The following is a 19,361-nucleotide window of genomic DNA, read 5'->3' as shown; positions in this document are numbered from 1 at the left end:
TCTCCTCCGTTTTCCCCAGCAAGGGTTTGGGAACATTGATGGTGAGTACTGGCTGGGCCTGGAGAATATCTACTGGCTGACGAACCAAGGCAACTACAAATTGCTGGTGACCATGGAGGACTGGTCTGGCCGCAAAGTCTTTGCAGAATACGCCAGCTTCCGCCTGGAGCCTGAGAGCGAGTATTATAAGCTGCGGCTGGGGCGCTACCATGGCAACGCTGGTGACTCCTTCACGTGGCACAATGGCAAGCAGTTCACCACTCTGGACAGAGACCATGATGTCTACACAGGTAGGACCAGTAGAGTCAAACCCAGGCACAGGGTAGGGAAATTAGGTCGGCCAAAGCCAGAGCTTCTGACACAGGGTCTGAGGACAGGAAGGTCCCAGGGCCTGGCAGCCCAACCCTGTTCCTGCTCGCTGAAGGCCCACTCCTCTGCCCACTGCCCACAGACTCCCTTCACAAAAGTTGGATCAAAGTGGGATTTACAAAAAGGGAAAGGTAAAGAGGTGTACAAATTACACATCTGTGGGCCACTCTGAGCCAAGTGCTCACATCACTTCTCTGCCTGAGGCACCAGGTGTTGTGGCCACACACCTGGGAAATAATGCTGGCCACGTGCCCACCAGTCACGTGATCCAGGACATGCTGCTTAATCTTTCTGGGGCTCATTTCCACATCCAGAAATAAGGACAAATGTGTACCTTGCAGAGTAGCAAGGAGGTCAAAGAGAATGTACCTCAAGGGCCTTGACCGGGACTTGGCAAACAGGGCTGAACCCAAGTGGGCTGTCTTTGTGGTTACTATCACTAGCAATGTACTGGTAATGCAGTGCAGTAAGGGAGCTATTAGAGGAAACCAGGTAGGAGACATGAAGTGATTTGTCCAGGGTCACATGCCTCAAAGTCAGGTCTTTACTAAAAAGCCTTTACCAAAACATAAAAACAAAGGCCTGCAAAGTCAGCAAGGGGCCAACCCTACCTCCAGGCCAAGGCTGTCTGTTCTCAGGAGCAAAACTGGCCCCCTTCCTACCCCTCCCCTTAGTCCTGGTCTGCAGGCTACTCCCTCCTCTTTAAGGACTGTGCTAGGAACTACCAGCTCTGGAGGCACTACCTACATATGGAGGAGTGAGGTCCTTACTCCAGACCCCCATGGCAGCCATACACTGGCAGACTGTTGGGTTCTCTCACCACTGGGGGACATTAAGACACCTTTCTTCTGACTGGCACTGAAGGGAACCCTGAGGAAGGAGTATGTCTTCTTCGGCCAGGGCTACTGTGGCTTCCAGGAAGAGCAAGGCAGGAAGATGATCCTTAGAGCTGGTCAGATTTTGGGGACACAAGGGCCAGTATAGAATTTCTTGAAGGTCACCATGGACAGCAGGGAGAATACTGTTCTATGTCCCCAGCTGTCAAGACTGTCCAGCAGCACAGACAGTGGATGCGAGGAAATGAACTCCTTGTTCCTGGAGGCACACAGCGCAAGCTCAGGAGGGCCTTCCACTCACACGGGAGGCCAGCTGTGGCATGCCAAGGGCTCTTTCTGCTCTGCAAAGCCAGCACTGCCATTTGGTCCTTGTGACCTCGAGCAATGGCCTAGAGAGGAGCTTGACAGAAATTCTGGGAATACCTGGGCTGCAGAGGCTCTGGGTGTCTGAGCTGAGCGTCCCCTGACTTTCTGCCTCAGCCAGCCTGCTGCCTCATCGGGTCATCTCAAGGCCTCAGCTGGAGCAGGGCCACTGGCTCCATTGGGCCACAGCCCACAAACTTGCCTGGGGCAGCCCTTTCCCTGAATGGGGGACCCCTTCACAGGCTGGCTCAGGAAACTGGGGGTCCCCTCTTTTAACTAAGACCAGCCCAAGCATCCAGTAGCTCCTTTTCCTCTTCCTTCCTGAGAAGGCCAGTGCCCCTGCACGCCTGTTTGCACCTTGCCCACATTTTTACTGTTGTTCCGAACTGCTTGTCCTTGGCAGCAAAATCCAGCGTGATGTGATAGTGCCAAAAGTTTTATGAAAATATCTTTCTTTTGTGAAATCATAAAAGAATCTTTGGCTGGAATACAGGCTAAGAGAAAGAGAGGAGCATTTCATCTTAAACACTTCCTTTGTCGCCCTATAAAAAGTCTTGATCCAACACCTGCAACTCTTAAAAAATTCCTAAGAACCCACTGGCCTCTCCCCCAACCCAGCCCAGATCATCTCTGCTTCCTATTCAGACCTTCCCAGGCACTCCCCTTGCACAAGCCCTGGGCTAACCCTTAAGCTATGTGCTCTTGTTTCATCCCCACAGCTGTCCTGTGTGGGAGGCACCATGCTCATGACACTTCAGTGGCTCTGTGACTTCCCTGGTTACAAGGCTGAGCCTCAGAGCTTGGAGCAGATCTGAAGCCCCGCCCACCTCTCAGCATTCTTGTTCCAAATGCACCCCCTCTGCCCCCTCACACCCCCTGCTAGAGAGGGCCCTCCTAGAGTCCCTGAGCAAACGGTGACATGGGTAAAACTGCCCCCTCCCTGTGACCTCCTCCCTTGTCTCCTGCAGGAAACTGCGCCCACTACCAGAAGGGAGGCTGGTGGTATAACGCCTGCGCCCACTCCAACCTCAATGGGGTCTGGTATCGTGGGGGCCATTACCGGAGCCGCTACCAGGATGGGGTCTACTGGGCTGAGTTCCGAGGAGGCTCCTACTCGCTCAAGAAAGTGGTGATGATGATCCGGCCCAACCCCAACACCTTCCACTAAGTCAGCTCCCCTCCTGACCTCTCATGGCCGCCACTAGGAGCTGCCTGACCACGCTGGCCCCAGCACCAGGAGCAACTCTCCACCAGTTCACTGGGGGGCCGGGAGGACGGGGCCACTGGATTCTGTTTTCCCAAGTCACCGCGGCAGATAATGGAATGGAATCGACACAGTATCCTCTGTCCCTATTGCTTTTCTTTCTATCAGAGATCCCCTAGGGTTTCCACACAGCACAGGACTACACACAAGTCCCTCTTTAAGGAAATTAATTCCCAATGACAAAAACACAACTGCAAAATACCATAATAATATACATGTGCGTGAGCTGACCTTATGCAAGTATGTGTACAGCACATAATATATGCACTTAGATATATGTCACGTGTACTATATCTAAATACATATATAAGTTCGGTTATATACCTAAATACACATGCATTCAATTCTCAGATGTTGAAGTTGTTACCAAGAGCTTTGTTCTTAAAAGAAAAGCATTGCATTCACATTGTGTTCCTCGAGTCTAAGAGCCAATCACAGACTGTGTGACTCCAATTCAAAGAATAATCCTTGGCATCTGTATGTCTGGATTCTTCCAGGAGCATCTACATGCTATTCACTCACATGGGGGTTCTTTCTCCTTTCTCACTGAAGAGCCCCTTTGGCCACCTGATCAAATCTCAAAATCTCCCTCCCCTCTCCATTTCTGTACTTCCCTACATTCTCAGGTCTTTTTCACCATTCATCCCTCTATCCATCCACCCATCCATCCACCTATTCCTCCATCCAACACCATGCAGGAAATACCTTCTGTGTGTCAGTCCTTGGTCACTCACTGCGGTTCCAGGCACCTTCTCTGCTCTTCTGTACCCCTTCCTACCCACTCCTTACCTTTTCTGTCATAACATCCTTTCTTTCCAGGCAAGATTCCTTAGCCTCTGAGTAGAAAACTATTTGGGCTCCAGGTTTCTGGTCAGGAAAGGGAAGGCCAGGCCCAAAAGCTAACTCCCAGCCACATAGATAATGTATTCGCAGTTTTGTATGTTCCATTCACACTTTAGCCTCCATGTCATTTTAACCATCACAGAAATAATAATCTACCTTGCCCAGGAGATAATCAACTGAAAAGAAGTCATCACGCGATCGTTGGGGCCCCCGAATGGCTACAGACCAAAGGTCCCAAGCTCTCAGGCCGACGAGAGTCTATGTCTCGTCCCCAAACGACACTTCTCTGGAGAACAGATGCCACAAAATTGACAACTGGCCACTTCTTGTGAGCTCCTGAGTATTCAGGAGCCACCGGACCCCTTGGCTGGTGTGTTGCAGCATGGTGGCTTTCTGAGTCCTATTGGCCACGAAGTGTCAGACTCAGTACTGCCGGGACTCTTGCCAAGCAGGGAGCAAGAGATAAGTCAAGAAGGTGAGACTGCCCCGGTGGGCGTGTGAATGGGGGTGTGCGAGATGTTGGAACGTTTGGTACTGTCCATGTCTGGGTGTGTGCCTATTACCTCAGCGTTCTCACAAAGTGTACCATGTAGCATGTTTTATGTATATAAAAGGGAGGGTTTTTTTTTTTAATATATTCCCAGATTATCCTTATAATGACACAAATCTGCAATAAAAGCCATCAGTGCTTTGGCTGTATCTACACTGTATGTTATTGTTTTAGGATACCTTCCTGGGACCTCCGACAGCAGAGATTTTTTGAGTAAAACCAGGAATAGATTCAGCATCAGGAACAGACACCAAAGTCATTTACATCACACTCTCCTCATCTTTGGTTTCCACCTACATTGTTAGGAGTCCCAAAATAGTACCTTGAAGGCCCTCTGGGGCTTCACCTCCTTACATCCAGCCATGTCCTAAATGTCTTCACTGAATGCACTAGAAGCCACCTCCCAGACAGTGCAACCAACCCCTGAAACACCTTCCCTCAGGTCTGGTCCCCTTTCACCAAAAGGCACCATTTATCAATTGCTCAGGTCAAAAACAAGGACTTCTCCTCCTGCCATGCCAAGGCCAATCCATCCATCCATAAGCCCTCTTCTCTGTCTTAGTGTCTCCTCTCCCTGCAACTACTGCAACAGGTTCCCCACCCAGCCAGGAGGCCTGTGCCTCTGTCTCTCTCATTCCAGTCCGACTTCCACAGTAGCTGCCAGAAAAACAGATATGTGGGCTGGGAAGTCATCTCTAGGCATAGAAGGAAACCCCAAAACTAAAAAAAAAAGGAAAAGACTAAGGGATATGACTAAAGAAAACCCCACATTTTCTGCCCTCTGAAAAATAACATGACAGAGATTGAAGGTAAACATCAAACAAGAAAAATATGGGAATGGGATGCCTGGGTGGCTCAATGATTGAGCCTCTGCCTTCAGTTCAGGGCGTGATCCTGTGGTCCCAGGATCGAGTCCCACATTAGGCTCCCTGCATGGAGCCTGCTTCTCCCTCTGCCTCTGTCTCTGCCTCTCTCTCTCTCTCTCTGTGTTTCTCATGAATAAATAAATAAAATCTTAAAAAAAGAGAAAAATACGGGATTAATATTCATGGTATACCAGGAACTCTCTAAAATTAAAAAAAAAGATACAAGTGCTATGATAGACAACTTTGTAAAGTACACAAACACATTAGAACACAAATGGCCGGTAAGCAAGAAAAGATGCCTACCTCAGTACGAACCAGAGAGGGACATTAAATTAAGCACAAACCATTACACAGTGCCTATCAGATTGGTAAATATGAAAAAAATCTCCATGTTGACAAGTGAACGGAGAAATATGTACTCAATGTACAGAAGTATTCATTTATTCAATTTATTTGAAGAGCAACTTGGAAAGTGGGTACCAAACATGGACACACGTATGCATCAAAATTTAGAAACACATCTTTGGACCCAGCAAACCCTCTTCTCAATGGTATCACTTCTGCACAGGAGAGCTGTTTTTAGCAAAGATGTAGTTGGGGAGAGACAGATGTTTACTACAGCCTACTCTGTGCTTGGAAATGGACTTAATGTTTTCTTATGGGACCCTCACAGCAGCCCTGTGAAGAGGGACTGTTCTTACTTCACAGGAGAGGAGAAAATGAGGCTCAGAGTCAGACTGCTCATAAGAACACTCTACCAGCAGGTAATCTAGATCTGGAAGGTGTTGCATATCAGGCACTAGGTAAGAATTCTCGATTCCCTCTCCCAAACCTCTAGTCGGTTGTTGAGGTCATCAGTTGTTGTATACTATTTGGTGAGAATATCTCAACCTTGGCCCAGATCACAGCCAGGCCTCCTCACATACCTGGAATGGAGTGTCCAGGACATAAGGATTGATGGTAAATGAAAACAGGGTCCATCTGGCCTTACTGATGACTGGTCTTGGATCCAGAACCCAAAGCAAAGAGTTCTGGAAAGACATGCTGGACAATGCTGAGCAATCGTTTTTCTAAACTAGTTGGGACCGAGACAAAAGCAGGCCATGAGACCAGCCGTTTCTCCCAACCCTCCACCCCAAAACCACACTCTGGCTATATGGAAGGAGAGGAAGAGGAAGGAATAAACCCAACAGATATGTGGAACTAGCTCTCCTTGGTGTAAAACAGAGGTTTGATTCACAGCATCAAAGAAGAAAATGCAGGGGAGGGAGCATAGGGTGGCTCAAGTGCAATGTTACTTAGTACCTGGTGTGTGGCTCCACCAACCGGCAAATACAGCCAGTTGGCATCCTGAGATCTGCCCAACTCAGACCAACACCCCTCCCTTCTCTTCCATCCCAGACAGTGGCCTTTTAAGGCCTGCAGCCATAGAAGCCCTAACCTCACTAAGGTCTCCATGGTGAATGCACCTGCAGACCACAAGGAAGTCAGCAAAACCCACACTTTCTCCTACCCCAGCAAAGCCCCCGCATTCCAAACTGAGCCAATACCTTGGTCACTGGGAGCCACCAACCTGCTAGATTAATGTGGGGAAGGACTTATGGCAGGAAGATAAGAATATTCTCCAAGCAAGTGACACTAAGCAGGAACCCCTTCCCAAAATCTTGCCAGTTTGAGCAAGACTGAAAGAGAAATCTTTGAAGTACTGAAAATGATGCTCATGGGAATCTAGGATGCTCGTAAACTACAGATGCGTTTTGGGAGCTCCAGGGGTCTTCCCTAATTTCCTGAAACCACTTCATCTGTTCTATGTAGTCTTTAAAGACTCTGGGTTATAGAATGACAAAACCACACAACTGTAATAAACAAAAGGAGATGTTTTAAGTATAGCAAAAAAGACATTCTCCCTTGGTTTTATCTGAGACTCCACAGGCTAAAAGGCTAAATAAAACCTGCCAAGTGTTCTGCATTCTAGAGCAAGGTGCAGGACCATCCTATAGGAAAGTGGCCCCAAACAGATTCTACAATAGCTGATGGCCCATCTATAGCCTGTGTAAGAAGTGTAGAAAAATATTCTGGGTTAGGGGGAATGAGTGGTCCTTATGATATACTTCCTGGCCACCACTACCACAGGGAGGGTGGGTGCTCCCCCTCATCCTACATCAAGTGAGAGGGACTTCAAGCGACTGTCCCAAAGGTGTTATGGCAATGATGAGCATAAGCACTACTGCCAGACTCATGCCTCAAGTCTCCAGGCCTGCAGCAGAGAGAAATGAGACCACACTGGAGCAAATGGCAGGCCCAGAGAGAGGCGATGGAGAGGCAAGGATATGGTCTCCTAGGAACCGAAGGGCTGCCTGGAGAGTGGGGTAGAGGGCCGTGCAGGAAGCCCCAGGAGCCAAACAAGGGGCCATAAGTGGTGAAGCAGAAGTGGAGTACCACCCCATCACAGCAGCTGAGTCTGAGGTGCCCAGAAGAGAAACTGTCTGGCAGCAGCAGAGCACAGGTGCTTGGGCATCTGGGATACCCACAGGGCACAAGCTCTGAATTACAACTGAATCAGCCACATAGGATGAACCATGACCCCTCCCTACTCCCTCTCCCTTGGTCCAAGCCCAAGGCTCACAGACCTCAGTGGGCAATCAGGAGGCAGGAGGGCTGCAGGGTCCAGGGACAGAACTGACTGTAGGCCCTCCCCCAGCCCAGGCCTCTGAGTCTCGGGCTTTACAAGTCCAAACTTCTGACTACTACCCCAGACTGTTTGTGGTGACCAGGTGCTTAGAACAGACAGCTTTTTCGTCCTCACAGCAGAAAGACGAAGGGGCTTGAGAAGTTTTCAGCATTGGCTGAGGAAAGAGCTAGTCCACAGGGTAGGCTGGAAAGGACACTGGGGAAAAAATTAAGTTGGTTTCTTCTTACACCTGACTGAGTCCAGCTCATTTAATAAGCTGGTTACATAAGGACACGAGGTATCTCCCAGAGTCCATGAGCAGGGACGCAGCTGGGCCTCACGAGGGCCAGGAACCAGAAACTGCCTGGAAAGCCTTCAAGAGGCAAGGCAGCAGAGTTTCCAGCCTCTCCCCCTTCTGTTCCTCTTCCCTTGCTTGCAGGTCTCTCTGTTTCTCATTGTGCATCCATCTGCTTTTCCCAGCATGGAATTCCTGAGCTCACATGTCCTCTTGGTCTGAGTGCCAGCAAAGACTTACAAGCACCCTCCCTTCCAGTGCTAACTTCCAGCCAGAGGATCTGACTGGCCTGCTTGGGTTGGGTGTCCACCTCAGGCCTATCAACTCTGGCTGGAGTGAACACTGCTGTTCAATGCTGTGGGGACAGCTAGGGGTAGTTCCTAGGTTCCCAGAGAAGCAGAGGTCTTGGCCTGCATCTATATCCAAGGTGTCTACACTGTACTTCAGCTGCTGTTCATCCCCCTCCTCTCCAAAGGCTATATTTTGCTGGGTAGGTAGATCCTGTCTCACTACATATAGATGGTGTCTATTCCTCAGAACCTCCCTCTCTCCACTCCTGCTCTACTGCACAAAGCACACCCAACCCTTCCAGGCCCTGCTGGGCCACTAAATGTGACACCTGGCTATGCCCAGATGGGACTCTTCCTGCCCTTTCTGGATTTGCTGAGTTTCTCAATAGTCTCTGTGGATACTGGAGACAACCAGATCCCCACTGCTGGAGTCTTCCTGGCAGTATTTCACTCTGGATTACACTCATGCTGTCTACCATCTACGGAGTGCTTTCTGTGTGCCAGGCACCATGAGTTGTCTCTTTAAATCTCATTAACAGATCTCTGAGGTGGGTCTTCTAATTATACTCCCTTTGACATAACAGAAATCAAGGCTCAGAAATGTAAGCGACTTGCCCAAGAACACGCACTCTGAGCCATTCAGGATTTGCACTCCTGCTTCTGTAGTACTAGGTCACTGTCCACAAGGCAAAATGAAACAACTAAGGCCCTCTCTCACCCTGTGATCCCCCGCTACACATCTGAGAATCGTGGTGGCCTGCTGCCTACAGCAGCAGTTACATGAGCTAGCCAGCCAGCCTATCTGTGCAGACGTAGCTGGATGGACAATAGGTCCCCAGGTGTCAGGAAGCCAGCCAGGGGCTGTTTACCAGGGCTCTGCCCGGGCTAAAGGCTGGGCCCTGCCTGTCTTGCTTCCACCTGTCCTCTAACCTCTAGACTGAGCCCCAACCTTTGGCAGTCACAGGGTCAACTTGTAGCCAGTCTGGCTGTCATCTTGTGCACCAATTCTCTCCAGTCCAAGCCCTGAGCCACATCATCTGGTGGCTGGGTCCCCACTGTGGTGGCTCATGTCCACCTCCCATCTCCATGCCTTCAGGCCTGGGGCTTCCTTACCTAGTCTCTCTCAGATCCAGAGTCAAGCCTGACACAGCCCTAGTCTGAGACTCTGCCACTTGTGAACACAATGCTTTGGTACCAACCATCACTAAGACATTCAAGTATCCCCGTCTTTCCAGACATGGGACAGCTTGGGGCAGCTCAACCCACACTGGGAACCCAGACACATAATCTCTCTCATCTGTGTGGCCTTCCCAAAGCACTTCCACCTGTGGCACCTCCCAGGTGTGAGGCTATCTGGTTAGCCCATCTCCATCTCACCACCGATCATGATAAATTCAGTTCTATGGGCTGGTCAAGGGATGCTCTCTTCCCCCTGTTTCAGCACATGCACCCTCCTGAAGCTGAGGGACATCTTCCCAAGAAGAGAGTTCCTTGGGCAGGGTGGACAGGCCACATTTACCCTGATCCTTAGAGAGCTGGCAGTGATTGAGAGCCTGGAAGGGTAATGTAGAGGCTCCCTTCTGGAGCCATGTAATGACAAAGGCTGACATCTTAGTTACCTCAAAGACGGAAAAAACTAAGAGGCAGCATGAAGCCTCTTTGGAGTCCAGAATGCTGACCAAGCTTCAGAAAAAAGTGTGGGCACTAGTTTCTTTCAGCCTCCTCTCCATGGACCCAAGAGCCAAGCAGCCCTTCTTCATTGATCAGGGCAGCATGCGGTTGTGCTGGGGACACAGGGGAGAGATTAAGGATAGATGGAGGTGTTCAGGACACAGAAGTGGGAGCAGAGGGCAGATGAGCAGCTGGGTGGGAGGCCTGAGGGCCTGGCTGCCTGACCCTGGGTGCAGGAGAGCCCAGGGAGCATGTGTTTAAAGGAGAAAAGTAGCTTCTTTGCCAAGAACACAAAGGATTGACGGGTAGAAAAGCGTGCATTAAAACAAGATGCCATCTTTCACCTGACATTTCCTCATAAATAAAAAGGAGTCAGTAGGGCCTAGTGCTGGTGAGAGTGGGGCCAACAGGCATGCTCACACTCTTGGCAAAGTGGAAATGTCACCTTTCAGAGGGCATTTCTGCAGCAGCTACCTGAGATAAGTCACAAACAGTCTGTCTGGCAATTCCTCTTCCCACACTCTGTTGCAGAAATACTCTGCAGGTGAGTAAAGGCATACCAGTAAAGATGTTCTCCACTATATTTGCCACTGAAGGGAGAGCACAGAAGCCACCTGCCTGCTCATCAGTCAGCACATGGCTGAACAAACCGGCATGCACCCAGGCCCAGCTCAGCGAACCACCCACGTGCCTGCCACGGGTGCCACAGAGCCACTAGACAGAAGGAAGAAGTTCTACATGTGCTGCCACCAAACAACATCTGTGACTCTTTACATGGAACAAAATGTAAGGTGCAAAGCAAAATGAATAAAATGTCCCCATTTGGGTTAAAAAGCACAATATTATCTGCATCCTCCCCCACACCCACATGGACATACATCAGTGTATGGAGATTAAAACGTCTGGAAGGATACACACCAACTGTTAATTGTGGCTGCTTCTGGGCGAGTAGGCGAGGAAGAAGGGGATTTTCACTTCTTACTTCACAGACTTCCTTTTAGTGTGAGTTTTACAACAAACAATGCGTTACTTTTATAAACTAAAAAGTTTCTAAGAGAATGAGTGGGCATTGGAGGCTCTTCCCCAACACAGCTTTCTGGGTGGCCACACAGAACAGATCTTCCAGTTTCCTAAGCAGGCACTCCTGGACCTCTGAAGGTCTGCACACATTACCCACTAAAGCCTACCATAAACTTGAGTAGGGAACCACAGGCTTTTTGAAGGTGACTTGCTAGGCCCTCTTTAGGCCCCTTCTTCCTTACAGAGCTGCAAAAATTCATTACTTCTCTTTTTTTTCCCCCCATTACTTCTCAAAGTGGCAACCACCCTCTCTTATTCCTACAGGATTTCCTTCCCTCAAAATAAGCTTCTGAGAGGGACCTAGAACTTCCTGCTGCCCTAGAGATCAATCTTACAGTCTTCTGTGTGCTTGGTTTTACAGTTGAGGTAACAAAGTAATAAATGTGGGATGGTGATCAAGGCTGTGAGATGTGCTAGTTATCATTGCTATGTGACAGATTACCCCAAAACTTAGCAGCATACTTATGTATTACTTTGCAGGTTCTGCGGTCAGAAATTTGAGGGTATCTCAGCTGGGTGTCTCTGGCTCAAGAAGTCTCAAGTGACTCAGTCAAGCCATGGGCCGAGGCTGTGGTCTCATCTGAAGGCTCCACCGAGGTAGGCCACTCATGAGGTGGCTGGCAGGCCTCAGTCTCTTGAGGCCCCTTGTTACAGGAGCCTCTCCACTGAACTACCAAACACAAGGCAGCTGGATTCCCCCAGAATCCAAGAGAGAGGAAGAGGTCCAAGAAACAGGAAGAGAGAGCAAGCCCCTCATACTGAAGGCACAATCTGATCTAAGAATAGATGCCCCATTATTTCTGTCATATTCTATATGTTAGGAGTAAGTCAGTATATTCTGCCCATGCTCAAGGGGAAGGAGTTACATAAGGACAGGAATGCTAGGGATCAGGGACGACTGAGGCCATCTTACAAGCTATCAGCCACTCAGAATCTTTCAGATTCTTGGTGTCAATTGTCTTAACTCTCCCTTTCCAAGCCTCCTTGCAAGGAGACATCCAAGGTGCCAGGTTACTCCTGAGGATGGAGAAACTCACTAGCCCTTCCTCTACCCCCACCAACCTTAGTCCTGCTTAGGGCCAGCTGACCTGGAGGGGCTCCTCAGTCTCCCACCTCAAGCCTCCACTCCACAAAAGGAGGGTCTCCAGAGACAATCTTTCTCAGTCCACTGTCTGGGTTTTCCCTATAAAAGAAGACCTTTTATAGGGAAATGTGGCATATTCTGAGGCTTATGGGTGGGCATGGGATTAGACTGGGTTGGACACTGGTCTCATCAAAAGGAAGTGGCACCACTAAAAGTAATGAGATCTTTAACATGAATCCTGTTTGGCTTCTGAAGCTGTGAAATAAGTTAAAAATAGTACCCCCCCCCCCGCCCCCAGAGGAAGGAGCATTAGGAGGATTAAATGAGATAATTCTTATAAAGTGCTCAGTGCAGTGCTGGTCACAGTGCAGTGCTGGTCACATAGGAGAGAATCAAGAGTTGTCATTATTAATGTCGTGAGCTTCTGATTAGAATCCAGAGACTAAAGGTCAATGTGAAGCGGGCATCCTCATGAGCACACGGATTCCTGCTATGAAGACACACTTTTTCTTGCACAAAGTGGGCTTTGCTCTCAACCTCCTTTAGGGGTTCAGACACAACTTCTTGATTCAGAGAAATGCAGACTGCAGATCCTCTCTGCACCCCAGGAGGGACAAAGGTGACAAGGTGCTCAGCTCTGGGCAGCAGAGCAAATGTCTCCCCAACATGTTTTCATCCTGCACTGTTTCTCTCCATGGAGATGGGGGCACAAGGCAGAGGATGTGTGAGTTAAGGCTGGGTGGAGCCCCAGCCAGGGCATGTGATGTTGATTTGCAGTTGGTATCCGCCTGGCATATGACATTGACTAAGTCATAAGTCAAACTGTGGCTTTTCTCACTCACAAAATGGTTTTTTATTTTTGTATATTTTTTAATTGGAGTTCGATTTGCCAACATATAGCATAACTCCCAGTGCTCATCCCATCAAGTGCCCCACTCAGTGCTCATCACCCATTCACTCCATCCCCTGGGCCACCTCCCTTTCTACCACCCCTTGTTCATTTCCCAGAGTTAGGAGTCTCTCATGTTCTGTCACCCTCTCTGGTATTTTCCACTCATTTTCTCTCCTTTCCCCTTTATTCCCTTTCACTATTTTTTATATTCCCCGAATGAATGAGACCATATAATGTTTGTCCTTCTCCAATTGACTTACTTCACTCAGCAAAATGCCCTCCAGTTCCAACCACGTTGAAGCAAATGGTGGGTATTTGTCGTTTCTAATGGCTGAGGAATATTCCATTGTATACATAGACCACATCTGTATTCATTCATCTGTCAATGGACACCAAGGCTCCTTCCACAGTGTGGCTATTGTGGACATTGCTGCGATAAACATTGGGGTGCAGGTGTCTCAGTTTTTCACTCATCTGTATCTTTGGGGTAAAGCCCCAGTAGTGCAATTGCTGGGTCATAGGGCAGGTCTATTTTTAACTCTTTGAGGAACCTCCACACAGTTTTCCAGAGTGGCTGCACCAGTTCACATTCCCACCAACAGTGCAAGAGGGTTCCCCTTTCTCCACATCCTCTCCAACACTCGTTGTTTCCTGTCTTGTTAATTTTCACCATTCCCACTGGTGTGAGGTGGTATCTCATTGTGGTTTGGATTTGTATTTCCCTGATGGCAAGTGATGCGGAACATCTTCTCATGTGCTTGTTGGCCATGTCTATGTCTTCCTCTGAAATTTCTGTTCATGTCTTTTGCCCATTTCACTATTGAATTGTTTGTTTCTTGGGTGTTGAGTTTAATAAGTTCTTTATAGTTCTTGGATACTAGCCCTTATCTGATATGTCATTTGCAAATATCTTCTCCCATTCTGTAGGTTGTCTTTTAGTTTTGTTGACTGTTTCTTTTGCTGTACATAAGCTTTTTATCTTGATTAAGTCCCAATAGTTCATTTTTGCTTTTGTTTCCCTTGCCTTCATAGATGTGTCTTGCAAGAAGTTGCTGTGGCCAAGTTCAAAAAGGGTGTTGCCTGTGTTCTCCTCTAGGATTTTGATGGAATCTTGTCTCACATTTAGATCTTTCATCCATTTTGAGTTTTTCTTTGTGTATGGTGCAAGAGAATGGTCTAGTTTCATTCTTCTGCACGTGGTTGCCCAATTTTCCCAGCACCATTTATTGAAGAGACTGTCCTTTTCCCAGTGGATAGTCTTCCCTGCTTTGTCGAATATTAGTTGACCATAGAGTTGAGGGCCCATTTCTGGGTTCTCTATTCTGTTCCATTGATCTATGTGTCCCGTTTTTGTGCTAGTACCACACTGTACTGATGACCACAGCTTTGTAGTACAACCTGAAATCTGGCATTGTGATGCCCCTGGCTCTGGTTTTCTTTTTCAATATTCCCCTGGCTATTTGGGGTCTTTTCTGATTCCACACAAATCTTAAGATGATTTGTTCCAACTCTCTGAAGAAAGTCCATGGTATTTTGATAAGGGATTGCATTAAATGTGTAAATTGCCCTGGGTAGCACTGACTTTTTCACAATATTAATTCTTCCAATCCATGAGCATGGAATATTTTTCCATCTCTTTGTGTCTTCTTCAATTTCTTTCAGAAGTGTTCTGTAGTTTTTAGGGTATAGATCCTTTAGTTCTTTGGATAGGTTTATTCCTAGGTATCTTACGCTTTTGGGTGCAATTGTAAATGGCACTGATTCCTTAATTTCTCTTTCTTCAGTTTCATTGTTAGCATATAGAAATGCCACTGATTTCTGGGCATTAATTTTGTATCCTGCCACACTGCCGAATTGCTCTATGAGTTCTAGCAATCTTGGATCGAGTCTTTGAGTTTTCTATGTACAGTATCATGTCATCTGCAAAGAGGGAGAATTTGACTTCTTCTTTGCCAATTTGAATGCCTTTTATTTCTTTTTGTTGCCTGATTGCTGCGGCTAGGACTCCTAGTACTATGTTAAATAGCAGTGGTGAGAGTGGACATCCCTGTCTTTTTCCTGATCTTAGGGGAAAGGCTCCCAGTGTTTCCCCATTGAGAATGATATTTGCTGTGGGCTTTTCGTAGATGGCTTTTAAGATGCTGAGGAATGTTCCATCTATCCCTGTACTCTGAAGAGTTGTGATCAGGAATGGATGCTGTATTTTGTCAAATACTTTCTCTGCATCTATTGAGAGGATTATACGGTTCTTGTTTTTTCTCTTGTTGATATGATCTATCACGTTGATTGTTTTTATGAGTGTTGAACCAGCCTTGCATCCCGGGGATAAATCCCACTTGGTCATGGTGAATAATCTTCTTAATGCACTATTGGATCCTAATGGCTAGTATCTTGTTGAGAATTTTTGCATCTGTGTTCATCAGGGAGGGATTGGTCTATACTTCCCCTTTTTGGTGGGTCTTTGTCTGGTTTTGGAATTAAGGTGATGCTGGCCTCATAAAACGAGTTTGGAAGTATTCCATCCCTTTCTATCTTTCGGAACAGCTTTAGTAGAATAGGTATTGTTTCTTCTTTAAACGTTTGATAGAATTCCCCTGGGAAGCCATCTGGCCCTGGCAAAATGGGGGTTTTAATAACATCCAGTGGCTTTTTGTAAAAATGGGATGTGACTACAAAGTCCCATAAAAATGTGAATTTTAGGGTAACAAATCTTCAGAATGCAAAAGTAAAGACAAAATTCTCTTCTGGAAAGAATGAGATTCAAGACAATATGCAGCTGTTCACTCTATAAAATAATAGAAAAGGTTTCTTTCACTTGAGATGGGAGTTGTCTTTGTGATAATTCTGCTGGCCAGGAAGCATGTTTGAGATGGGTCAGAGGGCAGCTTTTCCCTGCTTGCTGGGCCTCAGAGAAGGTGAATCCCTCAATATGAGGAAGGGGAAATTTGATCAAAGGCTCTCCTGAGCTGGGAAAAGGAGGGTAGCAGGTCAGTCCTGCAGCATGAGTCCGTCAGGCAAAGAGGAGAAAGGGCATAGTCTGGGAGCTCCGGGAGCAGGCACTCCAGAATGGAAGCTTAAACCTTTCTTTGGGGACAATGACATCCCCGGATCCATCCTAAACTGTGCTTCCCAGGGGAGGAAGGAGGAGCCCGGCTCCACATAGATCCAGCTGCAGGGACTGGGTAGGAAAGGCAGAGATGTTGGAGGGAGGGATCAGAGGTCTGGAGCCAGGCAACCAGCTAAGGCACCATGCAACAACCAGGATGGGTCTGTGGAAGAAGTGAGTATTCCTTGGGGATCCTTAGAAACACATCGGGTGGAGAACTGAAAACAAAAAAGTCTGGATTTCCTGCATGTGGAATGGAAATTTTTCAGTTGGGCACGAAAGGAAAGGATTACCCTTAATGCTGGTGAACTTAGGGACAGCTACAGGACAATGTGGTCACCCCAGAACTGGGAGCCAATGGACTTGGTCCTGGGGTGGTGGTGGCCTCTCTGGTCCATGTTCTGGGACACAGAAGTGTCTTGGGCATCAGCCAGCCCAATCCCACCTGTATTCTGTCGGTAGATGAAAAGAGCACTGTGCTTGCCCTTTCATCGCTGCTCTAAGGGGGCCACAGTTCAAATGATTCTCAGTGATTCTCAAAGGCAAAGCACAGGGAAATGCCATTTGTTTCCATCAGGTGTAAGGGACATGCTCACTGATAACTGTTTTATGTCTTTCCAAGGTCCTGCTCTAAGATGAATTATTTCTAATTCATTAGAAATAATGAATAATGAATGGGTGGCTCAGCTGATTGAGCATCCAGCTCTTGATTTCGGCTCAGGTCACAATCTCAGGGTCCTGGGATCGCCCTATGTCAGGCATTCAGCACAGAGTCTGCTTAAGATTCCCTCCCTCTGGCCCACCTCCCACCTCACACATGTGTGTGCGTGCTCTCTTTCTCTCAAAAATAAATAAATGAAAAAAAGTAAAGTAAAATGAACTGGTTTAAAATGTTTTCCCTCCCCCTCTAGCAATTTCTGAAATACAGTGACACAGCGTGGGCTTCTGCATGGCCCCCTACCTAGCCTTCCCTCTTCCATCCTGATCTCCTTGAAGCTACTCACATGCTGCAGGCAAGGTGGCACGTGTTAAATACAAGCCCAATGGCCTTGCCCTTGCTTTAAGCCCTCCATGGCTTCCCACTGCTCTTAGGAGGATCAAGGCTTGAGCTCTCCACTCACAGTGTCTGGGCCCCAGGTGATCTCACCCTTCCATTCTACTCCAGCTGCTTCTCAAAATACCCTCCCCCTCAATTTCAACTCTCCAGCCAGTTTTTCCAACAAACATGTTTTTCCCCACTTCAGGGCTCTTGCACAAGCTGTTGTCTTTGTCTGGCATGCTCACCTCCCACCTCTTCGCCTAGCTTATTCATCCTTCAGGGCTCTGCTCCAGAAAACCCTCCCTGGTCCCCCAGACTGGGTCAGGGCCCCTCTATCTGCTCCTTTGTCTTTCCCTTCATTGTGCTCAGCTCAGCTAACTTTTAGTTTCTTGTTCACTGCTGGTGACCAGGTCTGGCCTGTGAGCTTCACCAGAACAGAGAGGGTGTCTGGCTCATCCATCACCTAACAAAAGTACCCACCCATCATTCAATGGCAAGCACTGAGAACACTGTGCCTTGCAAAGGGGTTGGCACATGTTGCCCTCAAGCTCAGAGTGTTAGCCCCTCACTCACCTTGCTGTTTGGGAGGCTTTTGGGCATCGGCACAAACACTTCTTTCTGAAAGTCCTTTTGAGGTCAGTTTGTTTAAACTCAGAAACAAGTTCCCTTCATTTTAAACTTCAGAGTCCATATTTGAAAATAAAGACTTACTTTATCTATGGAACGGTTTGCTGGTTTGAAGGAATACTTTAGGTTCTAGAAATTTCCTTCATGTATCAAAGTCTGGGTAAATTTACCAAGAATGTCTAAATGTTTTCTTATGATTCAGAACTGTCAGAATGCCTAGTATCTGTTCCTTGAGAGATCCCAATTTTCCACCCTGCCTATAGTTACTTTTAGAATCAGCTCTAAATCTTTTAAAATCCATTACATTCTTAATTTTATGTAGCTATTTCCTGGAGGGAATTACAGGTAGTGAAAATCAAACACCCTCTAAGTCAACAAAGCTGTTTAGAAACAAATGGTAGAGCCATTCTTCACAGCCCTTGGCCTGCTTTTATTACCACTGCAATCTGAATTGGGTATGAACAAGGAGTTGCCATCAGATCAATTTAAGCTGCAAATAATTGACCTATTTCCCGCCACTATTTTTACGCTTTGAAGTAACTGGGAAGAAACTTTTTCAGACCATCTTATTTTTAAACTGTAGTAAGTTTTCCCTCAGTGTTTTTTGAATTAATGTTTCACGAGAAACAGTGCACCAAAGTGCAGCCAACTGGCCCTAAAATTTGCATGCAAAGGAGCTGGACTACATACTCACAGCGTTACTAATACCAGCTGGCACTATGTGAGGGCACTTTTTTTTTTTTTAAGATTTTATTTATTTATTCATGAAAGACACACACACAGAGAGAGATGTAGGCAGAAGGAGAAGCAGGCTCCACACAGGGAGCCTGATGTGGGACTTGATCCTGAGACCACAGATCACTCCCTGAGCCAGGGGCAGGTGCTCAACTGCTGAGCCACCCAGGTGTCCCCGTGAGGGCACTTTTATAGGAAGTGAGGGACACACGAGTAAAGAGTCCTGAATAGTCCCAGGCAATCAATTAGCACAGAACCTCCCAGAGACGTTTAGGAGGTCATTACAAAAGTAAACCCTATACTCGCCATTAGAGGCAAATATCTGCTGGAGCAGCGCTCAAGATCTCCAGCGACAGAGGCAACAAAGCATCAGGAAATATCAGGGACTGACCTCAAGTTCCTCCGAGAGAATAACTCCCTCTCCCTGAGGGAAAGACCTACAGTGAGGACTTTGCCAAAGGAAAAAGAAACGGTTTCGGACATTTTTTCCTACATTGTACTTTCCAGGAATTATGTAACTATTCCCTGCAATAAACAAATCCAGCCCTGGGACAGGCTGGGTTTCCAAGAGGAACCAGTACTGAAACCACAACCTGGATGTGGGCAGGGTCTGTCCACAGGGATCTGACGGGCAGGTTGGGCCCCAGTTGTCCTCAAGACCATGAGCCCTCTAAGCCTCAGAACGGGATCCTGCTTCATTCTTTCTAACGAAACTGTAGTGCTCTCCCCATGGTAAGCCCCTGCACACAGTCCTGAGAATGGAAAGCATGTTGGGGTCAC

General features: G+C 47.5%; 2 protein-coding genes across 15 annotated transcripts in view; one reads left to right on the top strand and one right to left on the bottom strand.

Annotated features, from left to right (window-relative positions):
- ANGPTL2 (angiopoietin like 2) overlaps window positions 1-4,374 on the top strand; it is a 35,901-nt gene extending 31,527 nt beyond the window's left edge. For all 3 annotated transcript variants that reach the window (XM_077850735.1, XM_077850736.1, XM_077850737.1), the window contains 2 exons: window positions 20-290; window positions 2,537-4,374. In XM_077850735.1, the coding sequence (XP_077706861.1) occupies window positions 20-290; window positions 2,537-2,736 (471 nt within the window). In that variant the 3' untranslated portion in view covers window positions 2,737-4,374. The remainder of the gene's footprint in view (window positions 1-19; window positions 291-2,536) is intronic.
- RALGPS1 (Ral GEF with PH domain and SH3 binding motif 1) overlaps window positions 1-19,361 on the bottom strand; it is a 295,262-nt gene that overhangs the window by 136,144 nt on the left and 139,757 nt on the right. The window lies entirely within an intron of this gene.

Source organism: Canis aureus, chromosome 16 (genome assembly GCF_053574225.1).
Source record: "Canis aureus isolate CA01 chromosome 16, VMU_Caureus_v.1.0, whole genome shotgun sequence".
Taxonomy (NCBI): Eukaryota; Metazoa; Chordata; class Mammalia; order Carnivora; family Canidae; genus Canis; species Canis aureus.
The sequence above is the reverse complement of the archived record's forward strand: the minus strand, read 5'-3'. Positions and strand labels throughout refer to the sequence as shown.